Here is a 27,311-nt window from a genome sequence, read left to right as displayed (position 1 = left end):
ATGTTTGTATCAAGGCATACTAATTTTCATGGTATATGGTCTTCGGGGTATGTAATGTCCCTTGGTAAATATGTAGTCACAATCGTCGTAAATATGATTGTAAAGACTTAGGTCAACTGTTGGTTTTACTTTAGTGCTTACTGTCCAACCAGTCTCATGAGTACCAGTGTTCTCCAAAAAAGGTGTGTACAGCAGAGAGGCTGCATTTCATTTTCATTTTTACCCCAACGAGTACTGGATGTCTGGCTACTAGCAGCCAGTAGGGTACAGGGGGTGCTGGGAACATGTGGCTTGGGGGTAACATGCGATGCGCAGCTCATCAGCTCTGTTTTGCATGCTCAGAATAAGCTCAGAGGGTTCCAATTACACAGCTCCCATGCATTGCCACAGTGTCAGCTGTCCGCTGCCAAAAGGATATGATGATTCTGCTCTTTGCATGTAAAAGGATAGCCGCATATTGAGCGTTGTGTTTTAATCCTTGTTACAACTCAAAGGGAGTTCTACAAGCTTCCCTCCATGTGGACTTATTTTATTTACAATCGTAAAAATATTTCTGTGGCACTTTTGTTCAAAGGCGACGAAAAGTGAATGAGGTGGTTGATGGTGCAGTGCCACAGACACAAACCCCCCAGGGCAAGTGTTGTGTGGGCAGATATCCAAAGCAGAAACCTCAGATTTGCAATGCAAGGGTGAGAATGGTGCTGAAAAAGAGCAAAACATATACTGCACTGTGTGTCATTAATATATTCTTGTTCAGAAACTGTGGAAAAACTGCTAAGTTTGCTCTGTTTGAGATTTTCTGTTTTCTTATCGGAGTTTAAATTGTCAATTAACATGAGCCATGTTTGTGAGTTTTCACTGGATTGTAAAATTCTTGATCTGCTACCAAGAACTTTTTTCCCACCAGTTTTCAAATGCTTATATTTAGCTCATGTTTAGTCAAATCCTATTTCTCAAACACAATTACAAGATTTTTTACCAATACAAGAAAAAACACATTAATTAAGCCTGAGTCCACATTATTCAAGCACTCGTTCAGAGCATCACATTATCACAGTATCATGTGACTATTCTTTTTCTCTGTTTGAAGGGGTTGAGGTCTGGTGACTGTGGAGGGAAACTTGCAAGTTTCTTAGCTTGATCTTAAAATAGGCTTTTCATAGCTTTGAACATTTAGTGTCATTGTCCTGCTGAAAAATAAATCCTCTATAATAAAGCAAGAAAAGAGTGCATGCTTCTGCAGCACTAGTACTTCTCTCTCCAGCCAATGTGGAGTTGATCCTGTGCAGGTCACCGACAATTGTCTGTGACTATTTCATCACTGTGTTTGAGGCGGTTTTATTTATTGTTGCATTAAATTCTTACTTGGCTGTCTCCTCAAATATGTGTCCCAATTATAAACTCCCACTTTCTTTCATTCTTCAAGATGCAATTTCTGCTTTGTCTGTATTAACAAAGCATCTTAATGCTGAGTGGTTAAGACTAGGCCCTAATGGTGAAATACAAAGGAAATTACTTTTTTTTTTTTTGAAGTTTCTTCTTTAAATTAAAGATAAATTATATAGATTAAAGTGATAAAAGCTATACAAGAAGCCATTAAATCATATTCCTTTTAATCATATTAATTAGTCACTATGGAATATTTGCTATACTTTAGGAGCATATGTGTTAATAATTTGATTAAGCATAGTGTAATTACAGGATGCAACAGTCCTACTTAATAGAGTGAGAAGATATTCAGATATATTTCAAATTCTTATTTTTAAAGAAAATATATTAAGTGTGTTGATATCTATTATTGCATTTCCAAAATGTCAACTTAGTGAAAATATGATTTTGGTTTGGTTTTGAAAGATGGTGTTTATTAACAGTTCTTGTTAGTGGACATAATGTTGGTATTCAGAACTTGAAGTGAGGAGCTGTTTTCTTTTCCTCTTGATCATAGATCAAGAAACTGCTTATAAAAATGACACCTAACTGCACTGGTGTCTGGTGGTATAGGAGTGATCATTGCCTGGACATGTATTAGCCTTGTAGGGTTAAGACTTTGGACCCATTTCCTTACTGCTGTGTTACTGTATGGTGGGGCCCGCAACCAACAGCAGGGGACTGGTGTCAGCAGTGTTTGTCGTTAGGCGGGTAAAAGGGACTTGGAACTTGTGCACAGGGAATGTCGCAGGGCTAAAGGGAAACCAAAGCCTGCATGCTTAATTCAGTGCGAATAAACTACCATATGTCTGCTTAATGTGCAGAGAGAGCCTCAGAGCTTCTTACGCCCTCTCCTGGCAGCCTTGCAGAGCCTGTGTTTCCCCTCTAGAAACTATGTCCTGCTGCTGTATGCACGAGTCAGGAATAGCCCCTGTATGAATCTTTTTTCAAGGTGAAGACCAGAAGCAAATGACAGAAGAAGAATTTCCTATAGTTGCCAAAGTCATTTGTGATCCTTGCCAGACTCCCTTGCCCTTGATTCTTCCAAGGTAATCTTAGCCTTTAAGGCTAAGAGTAGATGGTGGATTCCTTGTTGATCTTGATCAGATTGATTTTGTATTCACTTGACACTGGTTTTTACTTTAACGGTAAGCTTTTATACGCACAAATGACAATGCACAGGCTAAGGAAAATAGACTAACTGGCAAAAACAAGCATCAGTTGAACATTTTCATTCCAGCGATGATCACAAAGTTGCCTGCAAGCTTCATAATCAGTGAATGATTTGGTAATTGTGAATTTTGTAAAGTATCTAATCTATCTGAATGGGATGTGCTGATGTTTTTCCTCTATGCTCTCATAGTGATTTAGCTCTGAGGAACTGCTACCTGACTGCAGATCTTACAGTCAAAGTGGGAGACTATGGAATTGGACCCTACAGATACAAAGTAAGCAGAAACCTCAATTTCAGATATTTTCATATACAGATTTTGTTTGATTTCATCATTACTGTATGGAACTGCATAATATTGTCAACACCAGGGGCTGGTTACACAAATATACTGTACTTTAGGCTGGTTTAAGACACTGGTCTGATACAGATTACCAGTGGTAATCTTACTGTGTGTTCCCAAAGTCTGATTTCAGACACATTTGCTCTCACATAAACTGATACATGAAAAACATGATCCCAATGCATACCAAATGAAAACTTCTGTTAGATCTCTTTGCTTGTAGCATGTTAACACAGCCCCGCAGTGCCTGCTAGGCACTAGCTGCCCAACGATATACAGTACAAGCAGCCTGACTGCATCTCGAGTCCCAATAAGGTTAATAGCGCCATCTGGAGTCTTTGTGGCACTAGAGAGAAACTTAAACTGGCTTACAAGGATGTGGGGGGGAGACTGGGCATCCATGATGGATCAGGCAGTGAAAACGTTTCTTGTTTGTTTTGCTTAATTTGTGATCTTTTTTTTCCTGATGGGAAAATTATGAGATGACTGATTAAGCTATGTCTAATAAATATTGTCCAATACACAAAAGAGCATAATTAATTGGTGCATCTCTACTCTTGGATGAAATTTAAGCTTAAAAAATTAGCCACCCTACTCCAGACTATCTTAGAACAAGGTGCTGTTGTAATAGTGAGAATAATTAGCCAAAAAAAGATGAGTAAACTAGAAAAGATGAGGAAAACATTAGGGGTTTGCTAAAAGAAAAATTAGAAGGGAAAAGTTTTTTTACAGACCGCAATAGCACCTTGCATAAAATACTTTTTCTGCTGTTGTCAAACTCATCAGAAAATGTGGCCTGTTAAATGTCCTTGTAACTGGTTAAGAACTACTCCACTCTGTACAACTGATGAAATTAAGTTGCCTTTCTGAAGTCTGGCTATTTGTTGAGCTTAAGTCACAAAGTCTATCTTTGTGCAACCAGCTTCAGATGACCTGACCGAAAATATACCTTTTTTATTGTAGGCTGTGCCTTGCTTTGCCTGCATATTTCACTGAAGAATTAACATCGTCTTCTCTTGTAATTTGACACGCTGCAAATGTCCTAAGGCACTTCTGTCTGCTGCATTCCTTAAATACTGCTGATCCGTCAGTTTGGCTGTCTGAATTTAATACTCATAAGATAAGGTCACACACTGAATCTATTTCTGTAAAGAAAGGCAGAGGCAAAGTGAAGAGTGTGTTGCCTCAATTAGAGCTAATAATCAACCAAATGTTTCCTGTTGTAGAGTGCTTTTTAAAGAGGTGGTTGTATCTTTCTCACAATTGTAGTTGTATCTCACAATTATTTGCAGTGTTTCCTAGAAACTTACGGCTTGTAAAAGTAGCAAATACAGTGCGTGACTGATTTTTTTTTACAATGTTACTATAGGAGGATTATATCATCACAGAGGATGATGTGTTTGCACCCCTTCGCTGGTTGGCTCCTGAGCTGGTGGGCGAGCACCATGGGGGTGTGATTACTATGGAGCAGACCAAGCCCAGCAATGTGTGGTAGGTACCAGATTGCACAATGAGAAATTAAAGTATGACATTAAATTGCTCTGCAGTACAAAACAAGCCCTTTCTGCTAATTCCAGAGCTTGTAAATCCCAAACAATCTGGATAATTTCCAAAAGAGAGGAAGAAGACACTGACACTGCACCAACTAAGCATCTCTCCACACTGTACAGTCTTTTCAGCCCCTCCCTGACTTCACGACTCATTGCCCAAATGCCTTCCGGTCATAAATTGCAAAGTTACGTAAGGCAGTTCTAGTTACAAGAGCAAGATAAAAATATGTTGAGATTCAAAATGTTCTCCATGTAAATAACAACTTGCTTGTCATTAGTGAGGTGTTTATATTTGGCTCTTGCTATCATAGCTGCTTTATGAATCATGTAATTTATTTATTTTACAGTACTATTTTCATGAGTTCAGATATTCTTAGCAACTCACCTTATGAAGTTTTATGTTTTTGGGTCAAGAGGTTAAGGTCATTTGCTGAACTCGGAGTGCGCAAAGATAACTTTTGTCCTACAGTAAATTCCAACAGCTATTTTATCATCAATTCTCTGTAGGGCCTTGGGGGTCACATTGTGGGAGCTCTTTGAAAATGCTGCTCAGCCGTACCCACACCTGTCTGATCGAGAGGTTCTCAATCATGTGATCAAGGATCAACAAGTCAAACTTTTTAAGCCACAGCTGGAGCTTCCTTATTCTGACAGATGGTGAGTCTTTGGAATATATCTATTACAACAAATTACATACAAATAGTTTTCTAAGATATAAAAATATGTTAGTAGTACTGCTTAAATCAGGTTTTAAGTGATTTAAGTTATTTGGCTATTAAAAATGTATCTTGTCTGAAAAGGAGATGTCTGTTTTCTCTGTAACTGCAGGTACGAGATCCTGCAGTTCTGCTGGCTGTCTCCAGACAAGCGGGCTACGGCAGAGGAAGTGCACCGTTTGCTTATCTACCTGCGCATGCAAGGCCAGAAGGACACAGAGGAAGATTTTGAGCAACGCTGGGATGCTCTCAAGCCTAACCCTTCCACACGGCAGACCACTGTTAGCCACTCATCTTTCCCAATCTTGGAACAGTTCGCCGATGATGCTCTGCGACAAGAGATCGATGAAGTTCTTACCGTTACTGAAACGAGCAAAGGTCTCAGCTTTGAGTATGTTTGGGAGGCAGCCAAGCACGACCACTATGACGGCAACCTTGGACGTTCAGGCATGGACACAACATTGAATTATCACAGCATGTTCTTTCCTGTGTCCAGTGAAGACATCCAGGCCCATTTCCCTGATCCTGTAGCCAGAGCAGTGGGCACAGAAAGTGATAACACTCCATCAGGAATTCCTGGGATTGTACCAGTGTTTGATGCACAAAAGCCATCTAATGGAAATGAATATTACATACAACTAGAAGAACAAGGGGAGAGCACCATTGGAGAAGATGGGGACAGAGGGCAAGACATGGACTTCAGTTCAGATCGGCAAGACTTTGTTGTTCTCCAAGATGTCCATCTGGATGAGTCTAGTACCGATGCAGATTTTTTCCACCAAAGTATTGACTCCAAGGATTCCTATTTACCAGACAGCCACATCTGGTCATCTCTTGAAAATGACAGTCCATACCACACCAACATTTTCTCCGAAGGGGTGTCCAAGCAAGAGGACTCTACTTCCTGGAGACAGAGTTTTATGGAGCTTCCAGAGCGCAATGGAAACCCTTTCCATCAAGGTGCACCTTTAGAAGCCCAGGAGGTGGATACAGATAAAAGCTATGCGGATTCTTTTTTAGGGGATTGTTCAGAAGCCCCTCACCTGGCAGTTTCTGTGGAAATAGAGGGGGAGTACACAGATGTGAACAGGCTTCTGAACACTGAAAAACTAACTGACAACTTCATGTTTCTCAAAGACCAGAGCCTGATGAAAGACAGATCTAGTTTCTCAAGTCCACAGGAGAATTTTCTTTCACCTGGCATAGCCCACGAACCAGAAGCAACATTCAAAATGAGTTCTTGGGACAACCTTGAGACTTTAGGCAGCTTAACCACAGCAGACACTTATCTAAAACCTGCAGCAAGTAGCACATCCTCAAGACAGGAACCTTTAGACTCTCCAAGTGCCAGCTTGGGGGAGTTATGTCAATCTCTGGTAGAAAATGAAATACTGGTGCCTTTCATTACAGTGGTCACAGAAGATAACGCAAGCAACCAGCTGCCAGTTAGAAATAGTTCTTCCACCGAAGACCTTGGTCTGCTGCAATTTTCAGACAGAGGTATAGACTCTGGTTTTCATTCTACCTCAGAGAGGTTTGAGATTATCATTAGTCAAACTGATGGCCACACCCCTGAATTCTCCAAAAGTGCCACAACAGACTCATTGTGCACAGATGCCAAAATTCCCAGCCTTGAAGACGACCTTGGAACCTCAAAGGATAATGTTCAGCCCATAGAAGGTAAACTGCCTGAAAATCTGCAAGCCCAAGCATTGTCCTCAGACAACGGACACAATGAAGACCTAACAAGTAACGATCTGTTGAGTGAACTAATTGAGGATGCAGATATAGAACTGGAAACCACTCTGTCTGACCATGAAGAATCCTTTATGGACACTAATGGACATCCTCTTGTCCGATCTTCTCTGTTGGTCTCTGGGCCATCTTTGGACCAGATCAGCCAGGACAGTTTACTGGAAGACAGTATGTCCACCACTCTACCAACTGTAGATAATTCAGCCGAGACACCAGACTCTTTGGACTCTCTTGACATCCACAGGTTAGGTGAACAAGGAGACGAGCTAAGTGCTCAAATAGCCCAACACAAACTCCAGCCTCCATACAAACTATCAGACAGTGGGTATGAGACGGAGAACCTGGAGTCTCCTGAGTGGAACTCTCAGCCTAATGTCAAAGACCACTCTCCTGTAAAAAATGGCTTGAGTGTTGCCAAAGAAGAGGAGGAGACAGAAGAGCTCACAGCTGCGACAAATTTGGTTCCACCAGAAATCATCATCTCTGAAGTAGAGGGTGTGCTAGATGCTCACAGTGAGGATCCCAGTGAGGGCCAGCAACCAGATCACATAGCTCCTGCTGAAGAGCCACTCATGGGCAGTAATTACAGAGACTCTGCCTACTTCTCAGACAATGAATCAGAACCTGAGAAGAAATCTGAAGAAATGGTTGGAGGTTCTGGTGAAGTCATATGGCTGAGGAACTCTACCAACGCGGTCAGCGGGGCTGCTGGAGGACCGGCACTGGAAGTTAACGTGGAGAGAGATGTAGATTCTTTATTTTCTCAGCATGAATCTTCTGTAGCTGATGAAGCACAGGCCGATCGTGAAACACCCGATCCTCATGGGGACATATTACCAGAGGCAGAGTCAGATATCACAGAGAAATGTGAGAGGGAGGCGACGGTGTCTACCAACAATCATAATGAAGATGGAAACAAACCAGAGGTGTTCAAGGACGGCACATCTCCTGATCAACCAGACTCATCAGAAGATCTAGAAACCTCAACTCCACTTCCCTCTGATACCCCATCAAAGCTATCGCCAGAGAACACAGGTCATGCTAAACTAACCAGGACCTACGCGAGTGATGGTCATAAAATAAAAGAGCCAGACATGGAGGGGCGTTATCTGGGAAGGCGGGATGGCTCGGGTTTAGACGGACAGGAGGATGGTGTAGATGCGGACGAGGAGGACGAGAACAGTGACGACTCTGAGGATGACATCCGTGGATACCAGCTACACAGCTCCAGCTCAGAAAGTGAGGATGATGCTGTGTATACAGTGCCACTTATTGTCTCAGATGACAGTAGAGCAAAGAACCTGAAGAGCTTGTTGAAACCAATCACGCTGAACATCGAGGCATCATCTTCCCCGTTTCCTGCGAGGTGCAGTGCAGATAACTCCAGAAGAGCCGTGTCTTTCTTCGATGATGTCACTGTCTACCTGTTTGACCAGGTAAAGTATTGTCTGTTTTATTGTTTGCGTTATTTTAGGTGTAACTAGTAAGACACTTTTGTGTGGCCATTCTAATTAAAATTCAACTAATTTTGATTTAGGAAACCCCCACCAAGGAGCTGGGTGACCACTCCTCAAGCTCGAACAGTCAGGCACCAGAGTTCAGCAGCCCAGTGCCCACTGCAAGCTACCTGAACCGTTTCACCAACTCTGAAAGCTCCACAGACGAAGAAGGTAATGCCAAAACCCACTAAATGTATGCAACTGCTGAAAATAGTCTTTGACACTTTGCCTGACTCAATTATTAAATCCCTACAGGTGGTGGTTTTGAGTGGGATGATGACTTCTCCTCCCCTGCACCTGCCTTCCTGCCCAAGACAGATAAAGACCCTGTATCAAAGGTTATGTCCTCATCTGCCTCATCGCGCTATTCCTCTCCGCCCCCTGCAGTAGGACACGTGCTGGAGCCCAGCTGGACCAGCTCCTCAAACTACTCCCGTTTCTCCATCTCACCGGCCAGCATCGCCAGCTTCTCCCTTACACATCTCACCGACTCTGACATCGAACAAGGAGGCAAGTTGAGCATGCAGTAGCACCAAACCTTTATGGGTTTTTACACGGGCTTAAAGGAATAGTTTGATATTTTGGGAAATACGCTCATTTGCTTTCTTGCCAGGAGTTAGATGAGAAGATCGATACCACTCTCGCGTCTATACAGCAAATATGAAGCTATGGCCAGCAGCAGGTTAGCTTAGCATAAGCTGAAGTCTCCAGTGGTTGCTTGGCAACCTGACAGTAACTGCAACACTCAAGGACATTACTGCACCTGGCATACCCCCCTGTAAAACAATGACATGTTGTTTTTACGCTTCATTTTTTTCACAGATTTAACAAACCACATGAAAAATTTTAATTAATAAGCTTTAGACGTGCTGGTGGTGGATTTATTTTATCTTTTGACAGAGCCAAATAAGCTTTTTCCAGTCTTTATGCTAAGCTAAGCTAACTGGCTGCTGGCTGTAGCTTCATATTTACCGTACACACATGAGAGTGGTATTGATCTTTTCTCTCTGCAAGAAAGCAAATAAGTGTATTTTTTTGGTGCAAATTTATTAAGATAATATTACATTTAGTATTCACTTAAATGACATTGTCACTATCCTAGTCAGGGACTGCTATAAGCAGATTTTACATGTTCCATGCTCATTGGGGTTTATAATCATATGAAATAGTCATGTTTAAGTAATATTCAGTCAATCAGTTGAAGACATGTTTAAACTCTCTTCGTCTTCTTTTGTTCACCTCAGGAAGCAGTGAAGATGGAGAAAAGGACTAGTGTGATAAATGCAGGGACCATTTATCATCACACTGTTAAAATATGAACCTATACTCGCACTTTTTGGGAATGGCGAATGGCTGAATAAGGACAGATGATGCGGTTTGTGGGGCAAACCGTGGATGCTTCTCTCAGGCAAAACTGTTCTTTACCTACACGGAGATGGCCATGAGAACAATGGCTGTAAACTGACTTTCAGCAAATAGACAGGCAAGGCAGACAAGGCCCAGTCCGAGCCACATCACCTCTCCAGCTCCATCAGTGTGTGTTTTCAGTTCAGTGCAATTCCACTTAGTAGGGGAAAAAAGAAAGTTTCTAAATGTTTGCTTTAAAGACTCATCAAGCGCATTCCAGGTGTTTGGCTGCTTCTTTTTGTTGTGTGTCAAAGTGCACTCCTTTCCCAGGACTTATGCATCACCAAAAAAAAAGAAGAAAAAAAAAGACTGAACCTTTTATGTTCTGATTTCAGCACACTGGGCTGGCAAACTTACCACTACAGCCAAATAGGAATAAGCTCTTTGATTTCAGCAGATCTGAAACTGACGATCCAAGCTTTTTCTCTAACATTGTTAATTTTGCTCCTTCATGTTGTGCGATTATTTCAGTGGTTGCCTTTTTTTTGGGGGGGGGAAGAGTGACTTGTTTTTTTTTTCCCCTTAACCTCTTGTTGGTCAAGGTCTCCTAATTGGAGAGAAATTATGTGTGGTATCCTTCTGTAGCAGCATTTGAATAGGAAGGGTTGAAATTCAGGAAGCGCCATCCATGTATAGGATGATTGGATAACTACCTTAACTAAAAATCCCTCATTTACAGAGGTGACACGCTGTATTTTCCTTTATGTTTGAAAGGAACATTTACAGTAAGTAGTTTCATGTTTTTTAGACATCTCAGTAAGAATGGTGGGTGTTATTAGACAAGGATTGTTATATTCAACATTGTATGTGATTCAACTGAAAGACAGTTGTGAGGAAAAACTTAAAAACAAGTTATTCATTTTGTAATGTTTCATTTTATGCTCTGAAATGTGCAGGAAGTTGCTCAGATGGTTTTGTCCCTATTACTTGTCACTGTTTTTATCACAGTGCCTGTGATACTGTGAAAAACAGCTGCAGTCCTCCATTTACTATCAATAGAAAGTTTCAAATCACACGTTTAGTGAGATTGTGTAAAAAGTGGGAGATTTTATTTTTTAAATGTCAGAATGACGAAAATGTATTGAGCTGTTTGTAAACAAATGTGCAATGAATTTCATTAATTAGTTGACATTTGCGTATGAGTTCATAGGAAGACCTGTTGAACGTGCCGGCGTTTCTTCAGTAATGTGCAGGGACTTTAAGCTTCACAGAAACTCACTACTAGAACAAAACACACTGCTGCTTTTATCAACTTCAGTGTCATGAACAGAGTTGTCTGCCCCTTTTTTTTTTTTTTTTTTAACTTTGTGTCAACCTTAATTAAACTGTTCAGATGGTTCTTTGACAATTGTCCTCCTGAAGGACCCCTCCAATTGCAATTTTTAGTATTTCATTATTGTATCTTATCATTTGCAGGCCATACATCGTCTCTGTGGCTGTACAGGGTTGAGCGGGGATATGATCAGTTTCTGTATAGAAGCATAATGCAAACGGGTTTCATGTACAGCTATAAAAACACTGTTCTTTGAAACTGTAGGTTATGCAGTTACTGTATGGTTCTTTCCTATGACTCAGACACCTTTGTCACATATGACCTGATGAACAGCTATACTTCACCTGTAGTAGATAATGTCCATCTCCCCTGCCCCATACAGAAGGCACTGTACAGTATCTTAGACAATGTTAACCTCTGTTTAAAAACCAGCAGCCTGTGCTTCAGTTAAACTTGAACATTTATTTAAGGAAATCTTGTTTTATTTGACTACAGTATACATTTGCTTAATCTTGCACATTTGAGAAATGTAACTTAATGTTGAACTGTACCTGATGTATGTAAATGTTTTTGTTTTTTTGTCTGTAAATGGGAAATGATGTAACTGAGCTATAGGTATGAGGTTTCATTTTGTAACTTAAAAGCTGAGTTGATCAGAGGAACATATCACAGTTGTCGGCTAAAAGCAGTTAAATTAAGACACAAAAGCAGATGTGAATTCATTCTGTCCTTTAAACTTGTAGATTTTAAAAAAATATTTTTACTTCATATTTATCATGCTTAGTGTAATTGAATGAAATGTTTATAATTACACTGTTTAATATGAAAATAAATGCAAATGAACTTCTAATTAGTTTGTATTTTATGTGCCACTCTTCTGTGTGGGTGCTGCACATAGTAAAGCTATGTGTTAAGGGTTTGGTGTCTGGCCAGTCATCCAGCAGTCAAGGAATGACCCCTGGCTACAAAAACTGGCTCTTAGGATGTGGAATGTGATCACTGTGGTGGGACGGAGCCAACTAGTGTGGGAGGTATCATTTAGATATAGTTTGGCTCTACACACAACACCGGTTTTGAAACTAACTCGTAACTGGAGAGACTGGTGACCTGTCCAGGGTGTTTCCCTGCCTTTCACTTAGTGTATCCTGGGATAGGCTTCAGCTCCCAGCATGGATAGAAAAAACACAAAACAGGAGCAAGAATTCTTCAGGAAAAAGTAAATTCACAGCAGGCCAAGGATGTCCCAGTCAACACTGGTTACCAAGTCTTGTTTCATGCACAAACACCCAGTACACAGTGCCAGAAGGTTGGATTTGCACTGCCACAAACCTTAATCAAGTTGTTGCACACGTGTCAATAAAAAGGGCAGTTTGGGTTTAATTCCAAAACCAATGGAAATACTACAGCAGCACATAGATCAAGTCATCATCAAAAAACTGCTGTTCCAGCTGCTTATAAAATACTGTAACTAGTGTTAAGTACTCCAAACGAAAGGTCAACTTACTTGACTTGGAGCTTTCAACCGAAACTGAACTTGTTCAGATTTAATAAATGGTTGTATATTTACCACAGATATGTGTCCCAAAGATCAAGAATAAATATTTTTGTGGCGTCCAGTAGCCGAGCGGTCAAGATGCATACTATAGAACCACAACGTTCCTGGTTCAATCGTGGCTGGAGACGTTTGTTTCATCTCACCCCCTCTCCCTGAATTTCCTGTCTGTATCTCTTTATCAAATAAAGGCAAAAATACACGTTCAGATGCACCAGCAGACACAACGTCACAATACGAAAAGCTCAGCTTGATGAATTCCATTTAGCTGCTCTGGTTTCACGGCAGTGGTAGTGTGCATGCTGGCTCTCTGTCACACTACTGGGACACTTCAACAGAACTAAGCCATTGTTGATATTATTAATAACACCTGTGCTTTTCCTACTATGACGAGTCAAAATGTCTGCTGTGAAAAAGACCTATGAATATCAATGCTTACTGTAACTACTGTTTTCATAATGCAACTTTCATCCTCGCAGTCCATTTATTAAAATATAAACTTGTCAAATGCAGGTGAATTACTGTCTGCTGTTAGGCCACAATCTGCAATCAACTTATTTTCCAGACCAACTGAAATGATGTCAGAACATACAGCTATATTTTTAGATTTTTATTTCACATTTGAATGCCCTTGTAAGAAGAATGTCGAGTCATGGTGACATTCAGACCTGCCGTGCAGTTTCAACAGTCACGGTCATATCATGGTCATAGCAGTTATGTGGATAGATATAATACTAAAAGGAAGGACTTTCCTTATTGCAGGCGGTTAGAGAGGTATTATCTGGTAATGGAGACCGAATTTTCCATATTTTTCTCTGCAGTCACTTGTAATTAAAGAGCATTTTATTTTCCTGAAGTGGGAAGATCTCATATTTTGAAAAAGCCTTCAGTATTAGGAATGCTTGTCGTAGCAATAGGGGCAAAAAACACTCCATTGCAAACATGTAATAAGCCAAAACATATGGAGAAACAAAATTCAACAAATTCGTAATAAATAAATATTCAAAGTCACATGCAAATGTACGACAGGCAAAAACAAACAAAAACAAAACAAGAGTCTAAAAACCAAGACAATGTAGGGTAATGTGGGATTGTGTGTTTGAAGACAAGTTAGTTTGGTACCCAAGCCTTAGCCCTTTATCAAAGTCCCACCCTCTTAGGTTTTCACAGGATATAGTATATAAGAATGTATGTAAGAAACCTATTGCTAGATCCCAAAACACCCAGTAGCCAAAGCCTAGTAAGAGAAAACACATGCATTCACTTTACATTTTTATCCCACAAGACACCAAGATCCATTCTACTTAAATGCTCTTGTGCTCCCTTTTCTATTTTGTCATCACTGCATACTGACATGATCTCTGCCTGGGAAACAAGCCAGGGAGTAACACTCATCCATCGATCGAAAGTCAAATCGAGCCACAATATACAGTATAAACTAAGTGGTATGATTGTGCATTCCCTTTACAAGAAAGGATAAGAGCCTGTGGTAATGGTCTGAGCAGACAAATGTGGATCCAGGCACAAACAGGGCTGGGGCCGGAGGAGGAGGAGATGGAGATGGGAGGGTGCTACACACCCACAGCGTTCCCGTTGACTTGTGTCGGAGGCCGCGGGGGGAGCGGGCTGCGTGGGGCTCCAACAGGAGGAGGATGGGGGGCGCGGGGAGCCTCTGCTGAGTTCCCCCTCACACTGATGTGCTCCCACCCTCCCTGGAAGCCAAACATAAATGACTGTGAATGTCCTGCTCAACAGCGTTTCTTAGACTCAAAGAACCACAAATTTGGGTGTTGGTCACTTTGTGAGCCTCTGAAATTTACAGTTAACCAGAAACCTTTTATTTGCACTATTTTATATTTAAAGGGTAGGTCTGTTGATATTCTATATTTTTTGTATTGTCAACAAATCCCATGAAGACCAAAACAATAAATAAATTGATCCTCCCGATAAGTATTGCCCGTCTAGCTAAAGCCTCATACAGCTTATTCCTCTGTGCTGTAGAGCTAAATTGTTGTCCAGAAACTACTAAAAACACATCAGTGAGCATGTTTCTTCCTTATGATGAACCTGGGCACTTTTTAGTCTATTTTGAGTCAGTCCCACATACACCGTCCTGCTGCCAGAAATACTCACTAGAGCACCAAACGTGTATTAATCCTCCGCTAAAAATAGTCCCGAACAAATGCACTATTTACTCCCGTTTCAGTAAAGTTTGCTAAAAACTACAGTGCCCAGCTGTTTTAGGAAATGACCGAGCTTGAAACTATATATTTGTGAGTGATTTTTAAAGATTTACATCTTTACATTACTTCAGTAGGAACCAATAGCCTTGGGGCTGAGTACCACAGACACAGTAGGGAAGTCAGAAAGTATTAACACATTGTTGGTTTTGGTCTTTTCAGGGGATTTGTTGACAGTTAAAAAAAATTTTCTCTTTATAAGTACATCTTTCAAGCTTTATTTTACTCCCTTGAGTGCCAACATTAAAAGCAAACATTATTTTACAATGCAGCTTTCCCCTTAGATGATCATTTATAATATAAGATCAACAAAAGTATGTGTTTTTTGTTTTCTTTTTCCTTTCATATGATCATGGACTCACTCACCCCTATACCATAGTCCCAGGACTGGCCCTTGGGTTGCATGGGTCCCACCCCCAGCCTGTGGCAGACAGTTCCAGGAGTCTCAGCAGGGAAGCCTGGCACTCCACATGCTATGGTCCACACCTGGAAAGAACAACAGTACTGATCCAAGCACTGGCCACAATCATTCCTTCCACATGCTGATAAAACTTGTCTTTGGTGGGTAAATCAAGTGTCACCATCCTCGCTGTCCTGAAGCTTTCTGAGGGGGTACAATTTGAATGCCTTCAGTAAATACCGTGTTCACAAAGTAACCTCAACTTAATTTCCTGGCCTGACTTCCTGTCTACTGACCTGGTCCAGCGGTCCCACAGAAACCTTGGTGACGTTGTTAGAGATGAGCTCCCAGGCAGAGCCCTGAGGGTAGCTGGGGGTGAGGCCCTGTCTGTACCACAAGTTACCTATATAAAGACAAAAAGGGTTTAATGGATTCTAATCAATTATCTTAAATTTTGAAAAGTTTTTGGTGTTTTCTGGTGCGCTACGCACTGTTTTCATCCACTGCAAAGACAGAGGTCCGCCCAACAGACAGCTGTCTGAGAGTCTGCCTGGGGGGAGACGGGATGTGGTACCAGCATTCTCCTGTAGAGGGACAAGAGCGCTGGAAGTTGGGCTCTGTTTGGTCTATTACTGCCTGGTGCATGTACTCAAACAATAAAACCCTCATTGGCTTTTAATACTGCATACAGGATAGGAATTCTATCTTGATGCATTACAGATTTCTATTTGAACATTTAGACTCTTTATCTTGCACATGTCATACATTATAACATTATCTGAGTTTCACATCTTCAACTGACCTGCAGGGTTTTGTGGGGAAACGGATCCTCTGTAGAACACAGCTCCGTCCTTGGCGATGGCCCACACCTGGTTGGCTCCGCCAATGGAGATGGACTTAAAGGGCTGGTCTGTGCCCACATGTAGCCAGGAGCTGCCCTGTGAGATCAAACACACTGGCGTTAGAGAGAAGAGTTGTTTTCTTACACTTACTTACAATGAAATAACTGTTATTGTGATGTAAGAATCTAACATCTAGGAATATTCAGTAGATCTAGAAATCTTTCCTGCTGCGCTCACTGTAAATATCTCTTGGTGAAGATCTAAAAGTTAGTGTAAATGTTTACTGTCAGAATTAGTTTTTCAGCGCGTTTCTCACCGCTGGGTTTTGGGGACTGACTCCCAGACGACACAGGACATCTCCCTTGTCACTGAGGGCCCAGACAGGGACTTGCTCCATCCTGCTCTGGGCCAGGCATGGCATCAGAGAGATGTCACTCAGAAGTATGGGTGGGACCTGCTGCCATGGACCTCTCAATGCGATCTTACACTTCCTGTACGCAGAATACGTCATTATTTTAATGCTGAAGAAACTGTGAACAACAGAAATGTGTGAGAGTGTGTTTTAGTTTTACCTAGCCCATCGTCTGCGCCTGACAAAGTCTTTCATGGTTTTGTGGCCATGAAATGTCCTGTAGGAGAGAGATAAATCAGACAAATGGCACACTTTTCTTTCTTACAATGTTGATTTTATAATATATTTATATATTTGTAATAATAATAGTAACGCACGCAGGGAAGTCTGCAGCGTACTGCCAGCCTTCTTTGTCTGTCCCTCCAGGGACGTTGTAGTCCACAGCCCACTCTGACACCTGAAACACAATTTGGTGGTGGAGAATTAGCTGGTGATGAAACAAGAAATGTAATGTGTACGCATGAGGAATTTTTAATCGATCCCACCAACCCAGGACCACTGAGGGGAGGGCGGCTGTGTGTTGCCTTTGGTGCACTCCTTCAGGCCGCTCTCATCACTCCACATAGGGCGGTCTGTAGGAAGTCCTCTGGAGCCAAAAAACAAAACGTTTATGTTTTAGGAGTACACAAAGATCAAGAGAAACTGCAAAGACTTGAGATGAAATGTTCCTACTTGTCTGTATATCCTGTCATAGGGTTCCACCTTTGATTCTCATACACATCAACACTCTTGACATCAGTCTGCAGGTGTATCTGAACTGCATCTCCTGCAACACAAACATGGATGTAAATTTTATGCTAGAAAATAAATAGTTATAAATTTGTGTGAATACATGTCTCTACAGCTGCACGAGTCTTGAACCATGCTTAAGCAACTGCACACGAAACTACAAGCTGTTAGCAAGAAGATGCATTGATTCCCTCGAATGTGTTTGCAAGTTAATTATTGAAATGAAATGTGACAGAAATTTGACATTTGAAGTACACAGCTCTGCAGCTCATGATTCTTTTTATTATTGATTATTGTACCAATTATAGATTATGGAATAAGCATTTAGCGCATAAATATAAAACAAGATAAATTCCCATCTCATATTACCAGAGCCTAAAACCATATCTTAAAATTGCTCGTCTTGAGAAGAAAATCTGAGCTTGAGAAGTTGTACCAGCAAATATTTTCCATGTTTATAAATAACTAAGCAATTATTGAAACTGTCACTGACAGATTTTATGTTGCTCGACTAATTGATTAATTTTTTCAACAGTAGTAATAAATACATGACAAACTGAGGAGAAGGACTGGGCCACTGATAAAATCAAATGTTTGTACATATCAATATTAAGAGATGATATGGGTAGAGGTCTACAGGGGCATGTTTACCCGGGGTGGGCTGTTGCCCATGGCACCCGCTGTAGACCCAGGCGGTGCTGTCCCACCCGATGCCCCACACCAGCCCAAGACTGTTAGACTCTACACAGCGCAGGTGACCTGGGACCTGCCGCCAGAACCTGCAGCACCATACAGTGGAAGCACCCAGCGTTAGCCACATTATTGTTAGCACACAGAGACAAACTGCTGCCACACACAGAATGAAAGAGTTTAGCAGCACAAATAATACCCACTTTCACGATGCAGCGCAGTATGTTCGCATGTAAGTGACAGGTTAACTGACATGTAGCAGAATTAAGAATACGTAGACACAAAAGCGCTGATGGGAAACCAGGTCAAGAGAAAGAGAGAAAACAAATAAAGCAGACAGACTACTATTTGGTATCAGGCTCACATGAGGTCACAGGCCAGTGTGTGTGCAGTTGCCTCCAGGGAGAAGGACGGCTCATGGACCATGATGTCTCCCTTTGAGGTTGTGGACCACACGGCCTGTGTGGACAGGGGACCTGTGATCCCTCGACACTCACAGCAACAGTCAGACAACAGGCACAACTAAACACACAAGACAGATCCAGAAACAACAGGGAACGGATCAGCAATGGGCTTTAGCTAGTAAATGTAAATACTAGTGAAGTAAAAGATGAAAAACAGTCAAATTCAACAAAATATTTATTTTCGGTGTTTCTGTGTAACTGTTACCCAGTCATTCATGTCCTTTTCAGTTTGTGCTGCCAGTACCAGAGGCCACCTCTGTTTGGTCCTTTGGGCTGTGTACACAGCAAAGGAATAGTGGCAGTCCCTGAGAACCGGAACCAGCGCCGTCACTTCATTTATAAACACATGAAGGTACTGAGACGAAGAGGCAAGAAAATGAGAATGAAGAGAGTGAACCAAAGACAACTGTGACTTGTCTAGTTAATAAAACACATGAGGTAATCTTACTCTTGGTGTTGTCTATGTCACCTTCTATGAGAATTTAACTGACCATAACTTAACAGCAAAGCCAACCTTTTTCTCATCATACTGTGTGTAGTAGACAAAGAAAATGCTGTCCTTCCTGCCGTCAGACTTGGTGGACTGCTCAAGAGCAACACCCACATCCACCCAGCGCTGAGGCTTCCAGTCTCTCCACCAGCGCAACGCACCTTTACGCACCCACACCGACTGGCGAGGGACACAGGAGGATGTGACCACATGTAGACACAGACATGGAATATGTGACAGGAGATGAGGATATAACCAATCCAAGACAGAAAGGAGGAGTTAAAGAGAAGCAAAACCAGTCTTACGTTGCTTCTCTCCAGCGGTTTCTTGCTGATGTCTTCTCTGTGTTCCTGCTGCTGCTGTTCGCTCCAGGCTGCTGACTGGACTGGAGTCAGTGACAGGGAGCTGGTGAGAGGACCTGACAGACAGACGCACAGGTCAGACGTTTAGACAGATAGACAGACAGACAACCAAAGAGATGACTCAGTATATATCTATACTTGTAAAAACCCAAATACATCACAGAGACACACATTCAAACAACACAGATATACAAATATAAACTGACAGTCAACTAAATGTGACCACATTTGTGACATTGTGTTTTTTTAACATTTGTTAATTGTTAATTGAGTAAATACATAAATCTTAAAATCACCACACACTGGTTGTCCATATACCTGTGGGACTAAGCCAGCTGATCTGTGAATTCGCGTCCACATCGCAGCCTCCACCAGAGATCCAGGTCCACACTGGCCCGTCCCCTTCTCCAACACCCTGAGAGGTCTCCAGAGTCCCCAGTGCATAGGTGGCAGCGGCACTGCCATCGCCCATTGAGGGCCCCGCCGCCTGTGCGCTTCTAGCTGCTTCTGCCCCCTCCAGATCCACGTTCATCCAGGGGACGTCATGTCCCGCAGCCTCAGGGGTCGGGAGTATCGGGGCCGGGGACGGCTCCTCGCTCTCTTCCTGCGGTACCTCTGTGATGGACGGTTGGGGTGTGGAAGTTTTGTCACGGTCTGAGACCAGGCTGTTAATGAAGCTGTCGCTGGCGGGGATGAATGGTTTGGGGGCGTCCTGTTGGGAGGCTAAGGGAGTGTCCTCTGTTTTCGGGGGAGGCGTAGGTGTGTCGGCTCCCCCTAAAGGGACTACAGAGGGGGCGGCTGCCTCCAGGACTGGCGTGTCATTAGTGCTGATTTGTGGGTCAGTAGGACCTAACTCTGAGTCCGAGTCAGTGCAGCTCAGAACTGAGCCTTGTGAGGCCTCGGTCAGATGGCCACTAAACTTACACTCATCCCTATTAACCAACAAACACATATGGACAGAGCAGGGAAAAAAAGGGGTATAAGCAAGTCTGTTTCATTACAAGATTCAAGAAGATTCAACTCCATTATTCATACAGACCTGGGTGGAATAACCTCTTTACTGTTGCCCCATTGGGCAGAAACAGGGATCCAGCCGTTCCCGCTTGGTTCAGACGGGGTCACACCCATTCTGAAATACAGGCCGCGGTCCTCACCTACCGCCCACACCTGACAGAAAAAGAGAGAGGAAAAACAATGTAGAACAACAAAAGGTGAAACGCAATGATCACAGACCCACATACCTGCTGTAACATGACAAATACTTATTTATTGAGTCATTAAATAAATTCACAAATTCAGAAACAACATAATAAAACAAATAGGATAAATGTGGCAGTATGCTAATAAATGTCAAATGTCTTTTATTATCTCTTCAGTGGTATCAGAGGCACTAGTAGGACACAGGCGACTGTTACTTTATAAGGCCATTTACTGTAACACTGGCGCCTGCCACCTCACACAAGCCATATCCAATATTGCAGCCCTGAAATATGAAATATGGGATATGATGATGGCGGCTTGGCCAGCTTCTAATTAGGGAGTCTCCCATATGTCATGCCAGTAGGGATATAGTCTGGGGATATATAAGGCTGGGCCTGAGGTGCTACTGCTGGGACATTGGCAGGAACGGCTGGCTGTACTCGTGTTACAGGGCAGCAGCGGGGCAGGACTGGAGGCTAGAAGGTAGAAGGGCTGGGGGGGAGAGACAGAAGGGGAGGAGGTATGAGATGTGGGTTTGCAGTGCTAGCAAAGTCCTCAGCAGTGAGATACAGAGCGAAGACTTTCTGCCCCCGATCCCAGCCCTGACTTGTCCTGAAACCAGATCCAAAGTTGAGGGTAAAGTGAATCGTTCAGAGGGGAAGCAGCTAGAGTGCAAAGGCTGGCTGAGGTGGAAAAGGAATCAAGAAGGCTGGCATGCTAACGTTAAATTATATTCTTAATAATAAAATATAACTAACAAAAAAATCTGGGATATCTTGACATGTTGTCTAATGCATTTGGTGTCATAAAACTTTCATCCAATCTAGTTTTACTTTTCTCCCTCTACAGACTTGTGTCATTGAGTTTTTTTTCTTCTAAAAACCCCCTTCAGTATTAATAGCTACATTGATGAACATACATTATATTCACAAAAGTGCTATTTTTTATATAAACACAATTACATTATTCAGTTGACTTTGCTATTGTCTTCTGAATTATCCCTTTAAGGGGGGAAGCAATACAATGTGATAAGGTTTAGGCTCTTATCAGGTGTGATGATGAAACTATTTAACTTTTAACCTGATCATTGAGTCCTACGTCCACCATCATCATCTCCCCTCCGATGCTGATCCAGCCGGAGCCACAGGGGTTGTGGGAGTTCACGCCACGCCTGAACCACACCTTGAAACACATGCACATACAGATATGTTACCACCACAATGAATGACAGCTGTTCAGAGTTTTACACATGTAAGGAGTATTAATTCACCTTATAGTCTTTAGTGACCACCCACACCACGCTAACTCCAACAGCCACATGAAGCGCTTCAACCTCGTTTCCTGGTGATTCCACTTCTACCCACGATGTGCCTGAAAGAAGAAGAAAATACTGTGTGTTTACTGACCCCATCTTAGCAAGCTGTCGCCATCACCGTGGTACTTTAAGTTATGTTTTGTAAAATATACTGCCCTAAAGCCACAGTTAGCTTTAATGGCACCTTTTGTTCAAATGATATTTAATCTTAAACCATCATAAGCAGTACTTTTGGGGGGGGGGGGTTAACGTGGACTACAATGAATGCTGACCAGTTGGGCTGTCCAGGCTGAGGCCAGTACGGACCATCAGGTTCCCATCCCAGAGTACAGCCCACAGCAGGTCTCCGGGGCCTGCCGATAACTGAGCCACCTCCTTGGGCACTTCTACTTCGTCCCAGCTGGAGCCCTCTGGGACCCGAGGGTGGATGCCCTCCCTGAACCACACCTGCAGGGTAAAGATAGAGTCATAAGATTGGACTGGGTGGGACATGGTATAACATGCTTCTTGGATTAAAATGACACATCCATAATACAATATACAGTGCAGTATTATATACTGTATATATTTGATACATGCCAGTGCCAGCACAGTATAGATAGATCATTAATAGAGCATCAAACTATGTTATTTAAAGTATAATTTTAGCTAAAAAACTTACATTTGGTGCATTATGTCAAGCAGGATTAAATTAGCTCAAGAGGCTCTTCAAGTTTTACTATGTAAATTATATGACGTCATGCTGCCCTCTTGTGGCCAAACAGCAGGAAACTGCCCTTACAGCAGGATAGCAGCCTGTTGCTACAGTATCTGACCGTGATCCAAATTTTCCAAGCATTTTATCTCGTAAAATGAATCTTTGTGTAAAACAGTGTGTTTTACATATACATATTAGGCTGTATAAAGCGTTCAACAGCACTGTGTAGAGGTTGCTGAGGGGGAAAATGCACACCACTGTGAACAACAGCAGGGTATATTCAGTGCTAAATCAACGTTTCAGGGACTTTTACAATAATAACTTTTTTTGATTTATGTAATTGTTTTTTAATAAACCTCAGGATTGCATGTAATTCTTCACCTTAAGTTGAAAAAGAAAATCGGACTCAATTTAGAGCATGTGAGGTACACCTAAAACCTTAGTCACATGACTGTTGGTCCAGTAGACTGACCTGTCCTTGCTGGGACACGCCCCAGAGGTAGGGGTACCTTCCAGACTGGTCACTCATCTCCCAACCACCACAGCTTATGTCACAGAGCGGCAGCGGGGGCTTCCTGGGATTGTCCAGGGGGATCTGCAGAAAGAGAGCAACTTTGACTTGAATCTTCAGTCTGACCTGTACTCAACTTTTCTACACTGATAGTATTTGACAATGAAGCTCACAGAATCTTACAGATGTATAGTATAATAACCAGAGAGTGTCCAAACCTTCGCCCAGGAGCCTTGTGCTATGTATCTCCTGTAGCGGATCCACCGCCTGCGACGAACACAAGAGTTCCACTTCTTGTCCGAGGAGAAGTTGGCCGGGAAATCGACTGCGTACTCCCAGCCCTGAGGAGAGACACAAACAGAGCCTCGCTAGAGTAGGCATGATAAGAGATTTTATGTTGCATTAATCAAAATTAGGAAGATAGCAAGCAAGAAAAAAAAAGCACAGAAATAAATTAAAGGGACTGTGTGATGTGTTGTTTCTTACCCCAGTCTGGCTGGGTTCTCCTCCACAGCTCTGATCCACATACCAGTCTCCCTCCCACTCCCAGCTGCGGGAGGGCAGCTCAAAGCTGTGCAGCGGTTGAGAATTCATCCCGGTCACGTCGCTCCATGGCCAGCGGTCGGTGGGCAGCAGTGTGTCAGTGAAGTTGTCCACAGGGTTCCACCTCTGAAACACACACACAGACAGAGCAACAGCACTTTAGCATTAACGCCATTCAGCATCTACATTATAAGTGTGACAACATACAGCCTGGGCCAACCTGGTTTTCATAGGTCTCCTCCCGGTAGCGGATGGGGGTCTCACTGGGCATCATGTTGAGGTAAACATGGTGGTCGCAGCCGATGCCCCAGCAGCGCCCCTTCCCCGCAGTGACGCGCTTCAGCTCGAGCAGCATGTCATCTGCGCGCTCCCAGCGCTGGCCAGCTGTGGAAACACTGTACACCCTGCCATACACGTCCACGGCCCACAGCAGTGTGATGGGCATGATGGCCCCTGAACGGAGGCAGCAAGATAGCACTCATCTTTCCAAGCTGTCTGGCATTTACTTTATGACTCTGAGTACTTCAGCCTTATCAATATCCTGAAGAGGTACGGCCATGAGTAAAGGCTGCATTTGCATTTAGATTCATCCCTGAATAGTGACTGTTATTTTCCCACTCTGGTAGCCCCCCCATAATATTAGCTATACTCATACTATACTATATTATATTTTATATTCTATGCTATATTGAAGTACTATACTATATATTATGTTAAACTATATTACTACATTTCACCTTTTATTTTATCTCCTACATATTATATTATGTTTATGTTATACTGTTACTATATTGTATTATATTATTTTTCTATATTAATACAGACAAACACTAAGTATCATTCATTAATCATATTATATATTATTCTGGTGTACGTATAATACTCTTACATACACTATACTTTGCTGACTTTGCTGTTACTTTTCACACCACTATGTCACTCTTGCCTTGTAATTTTGAGTTTTAACGCTCTTGCATAGTTTCTATTTTTTATTCTATTCTTATTTTTATTTTATATACTTCTAATTATTTTTTTTTTTTAACTTTCTGTGTTTATCTGTACTTATTTCTATTTATGTCTGCTGCAGCGCCTGAATTTACCCCTCTGGGGATCAATAAAGGCTTGTTTTATCTTATCTTGATAAGAAAGAGGATTAGAGACGAGATGTGCCAGGTCATCAGAATTCAGAGGATAAAATCTGAGTTTAGAATGTTTTATTCCCAGAACATCATTATTATTTATTACAACTTTTCTCTCAAAGTTTTGACTTTGGTCTTGATTTATTCTCCGGTTTTTAACATGTATTTTTTAAAATATTCCCTGAGCTTTTATTTCCTTGGAATTCTTACTTTTTCTCAAAATCATGAGATTAACGTTTGATTTATTTTTCAAGTGACCACTAAAACGTGGCATTGGCGTTTTAATTTGAAATTTCTGACCGGAAGTCTTATTTTTATTCTGGCTGCTGAGCTTGACACTTGCTTTATCGACTGATACTAATCCGCTACAGTACTGACTGTCACTGTGCCTCGGCTACTGCTCTACATTCAAACAGGCCTTTATTCGGTTTATTTAAAACCAGTGTACAATTATGTGATAAAAAACAGCCGCTTGAACTTTATTCTTGAATTCAAATAGACGGAACTAAAAAGACAGAGAAAAGCACCTGGAGTAAATCACATTACATAGTTTTTGTAAAACTGCAATGTCCTAGAATAAACTTAATGTACCTGATAGCCTGCAGAGGAGCTTTACGCACACACTTGCACACACAAACAGGCGCTACAGTAAACCCAGGATCAAAAACACTGCGGGCTCAAACAGCAGCCTACCTGAATATTGGTATCCGATCCGCGGTTGTCAAGGGAATATCAACAGACGTGTCATGGCATCAAGTGCAACACCCGATACCTGCCGTCTGCGAGGCCCATACTAGCACACATTCAAAATCGTCGTTAAAAAACAACAGAAGGAGTGAAAGCATGCTATGCAGCGCAATCATTTCTGCAGTCTATGATAAGAACACAGATAGCTGATATGGAGTCGTATGCCGCAAAGTCGGCTATAAGCTGTTTACATCTCCAGCGCGCGGACAGCATTCAGCTAACCCTCAGAAATGTTCACACACTCAAGAATGACTTACATGTGAGGCTCTGTCACGAGCAACACCTTTGTAGTGGAAAAGTAAAGTCATTCATGCACATCCCGGCAGTGGTAGGCTACTTAATTCACATCCCGGACCAGAGGAATGCGTTGTCCAACTCAGAGTGCACAACAGGAAATGGAGGAAGTGTCGCTCTGATTGGTTGAAACGCTGCTTAGCGTGGGATCTCCCCCACCTATTGGTGGACCGCAGCAGCCCCCGGTGTTTCTTTCCGACGTCGCTGCTGATTGACGCGCATATTTCAATAATTTATTCAGCGCCAAATGAATTATTGAAGCCAAGGGTGGTTTTACTTGTTTGGCTACAGTTGGCTATATTTAATGCAGAAAAAAAGGTCTAAGCCACTGTGGTCTGTGTCCGCACCTGCACAGACAAGACAAGAACAGACAGCCTGACAACAGTGCTAAATAAATGACTCAGTGATGCACAGAAACTTTAACTGATGGCCAACTTTCCTAAATGCTGCCTGTCAGAGTGAACAGCGAGTGCCAGCTCCCTCACCCCCGGGGGTCCCGGGTTCAGCACCTTGGACAGAGGGGGTGACCAGTGGTGGAAAGGACTAAGGACATTTACTCAAGCACTGTACTTAAGTACATTTTTTTTTGAGGTACTTGTACTTTACTTGAGTATTTTCTGCTACTTTATACTTTACTCTACTACAATTTAGAAGGGAAATACTGTACTGTTCACTGCACTACATGTATTTGGTAGTTACTTTGCAGATTCAGATTCATAATTTACTTAATTTTTAATGCAGGACTTACTTGTAACAGAGTATCTCTACACTGTGGTATTGCTACTTAAGTAAAAGATCTGAGTGACTTCTTCCACCACTGGTTGTGACACACAATGTTATAAATGAGCCAGCTGAGCTGCGTAGACCAGCGGTGGCCTACCATGTGCCACGTTGAAGCAACCTTCTGCAGGTTTTCATTGCAGCCATCACATCAGCTCAACTTGTATGAGTGCTAATCAGTAGGTGGAGACCTGCATTCAAAATGTTACTAAAAGTACAGACGTTATGTCAGTAAAATGTACTTAAAGTATCAAAAGTACTCACTGTGATATATTATTATATATGACATTATAAGATAATGTTAATACTGATGCATCACTGTGTAAGTATAATTTTATGTTATTATATGCTTAACTACTTTATATACAGTTAGGCAGTTTAGTCCAGTGGTTGTCCAAACTTGGGATCGGGCTCCCTGCAAAGGGTCACAAGATAAATCTGAGGGGTCATGAAATCATTAATGGGAGAGGTAAGAAACTAATCTGTATTCATATTTTCGACTTTTCTCTTAACTTTTTTCAGAATCAGAACAAGGGTTATTGGCCACAAGTATGTGGACACATACAAGGAATATGACTCCAGTTTTAAGTTGCTCTCAATGTACTTACACACAGAGGAGGAAGATGTAAATAGACATACAGCTAAAAACAAGGACAACAAAGCTGAACAAAGATAAACACAGAACTACTGTGTACATACAAGTAGATAAAAAAATAGTTGCATTTTAGCCAAAGTATTTTTTCACTGTGGCTGCCATGTAAA

General features: G+C 42.0%; 2 protein-coding genes across 4 annotated transcripts in view; one reads left to right on the top strand and one right to left on the bottom strand.

The window, feature by feature from the left end:
* Positions 1-11,992, top strand: part of lmtk2 (lemur tyrosine kinase 2) — a 28,383-nt gene extending 16,391 nt beyond the window's left edge. Inside the window, exons 8-14 of the mRNA XM_044181987.1 lie at positions 2,792-2,876; positions 4,312-4,433; positions 5,000-5,149; positions 5,321-8,399; positions 8,501-8,633; positions 8,718-8,972; positions 9,707-11,992. Coding sequence (XP_044037922.1) covers positions 2,792-2,876; positions 4,312-4,433; positions 5,000-5,149; positions 5,321-8,399; positions 8,501-8,633; positions 8,718-8,972; positions 9,707-9,735 — 3,853 coding nt within the window. The 3' untranslated portion in view covers positions 9,736-11,992. The remainder of the gene's footprint in view (positions 1-2,791; positions 2,877-4,311; positions 4,434-4,999; positions 5,150-5,320; positions 8,400-8,500; positions 8,634-8,717; positions 8,973-9,706) is intronic.
* A 1,297-nt stretch (positions 11,993-13,289) lies between these two features.
* Positions 13,290-25,888, bottom strand: tecpr1b (tectonin beta-propeller repeat containing 1b). 3 transcript variants are annotated; one of them, XM_044181988.1, is made up of 26 exons: positions 25,733-25,888; positions 25,422-25,521; positions 23,810-24,042; positions 23,533-23,715; positions 23,265-23,387; positions 23,008-23,130; positions 22,111-22,285; positions 21,794-21,894; positions 21,604-21,705; positions 20,363-20,490; positions 19,642-20,255; positions 19,267-19,379; positions 18,986-19,141; positions 18,677-18,826; positions 18,372-18,529; positions 17,969-18,096; positions 17,261-17,354; positions 17,078-17,174; positions 16,906-16,985; positions 16,749-16,805; positions 16,493-16,667; positions 16,137-16,272; positions 15,826-15,918; positions 15,631-15,737; positions 15,301-15,420; positions 13,290-14,406 (listed from the first exon to the last, which is right to left on the bottom strand). In XM_044181988.1, exons 3-26 carry the CDS (start codon positions 24,032-24,034, stop codon positions 14,266-14,268), a joined length of 3,579 nt encoding a protein of 1,192 aa, XP_044037923.1. In that variant the 5' UTR covers positions 24,035-24,042; positions 25,422-25,521; positions 25,733-25,888; the 3' UTR covers positions 13,290-14,265. The 3 variants fall into 3 exon arrangements, with proteins under 3 accessions (XP_044037923.1, XP_044037924.1, XP_044037925.1); XM_044181989.1 differs by having other exon boundaries at positions 25,422-25,870; XM_044181990.1 differs by lacking the exon at positions 25,422-25,521 and having other exon boundaries at positions 25,733-25,861.
* Positions 25,889-27,311: the final 1,423 nt, after the last annotated feature.

The sequence above is a fragment of the Siniperca chuatsi genome, linkage group LG21 (genome assembly GCF_020085105.1).
Source record: "Siniperca chuatsi isolate FFG_IHB_CAS linkage group LG21, ASM2008510v1, whole genome shotgun sequence".
Classification (NCBI taxonomy): Eukaryota; Metazoa; Chordata; class Actinopteri; order Centrarchiformes; family Sinipercidae; genus Siniperca; species Siniperca chuatsi.
Note: the sequence above shows the minus strand (reverse complement) of the source record. Positions and strands in the feature narration are given on the sequence as shown.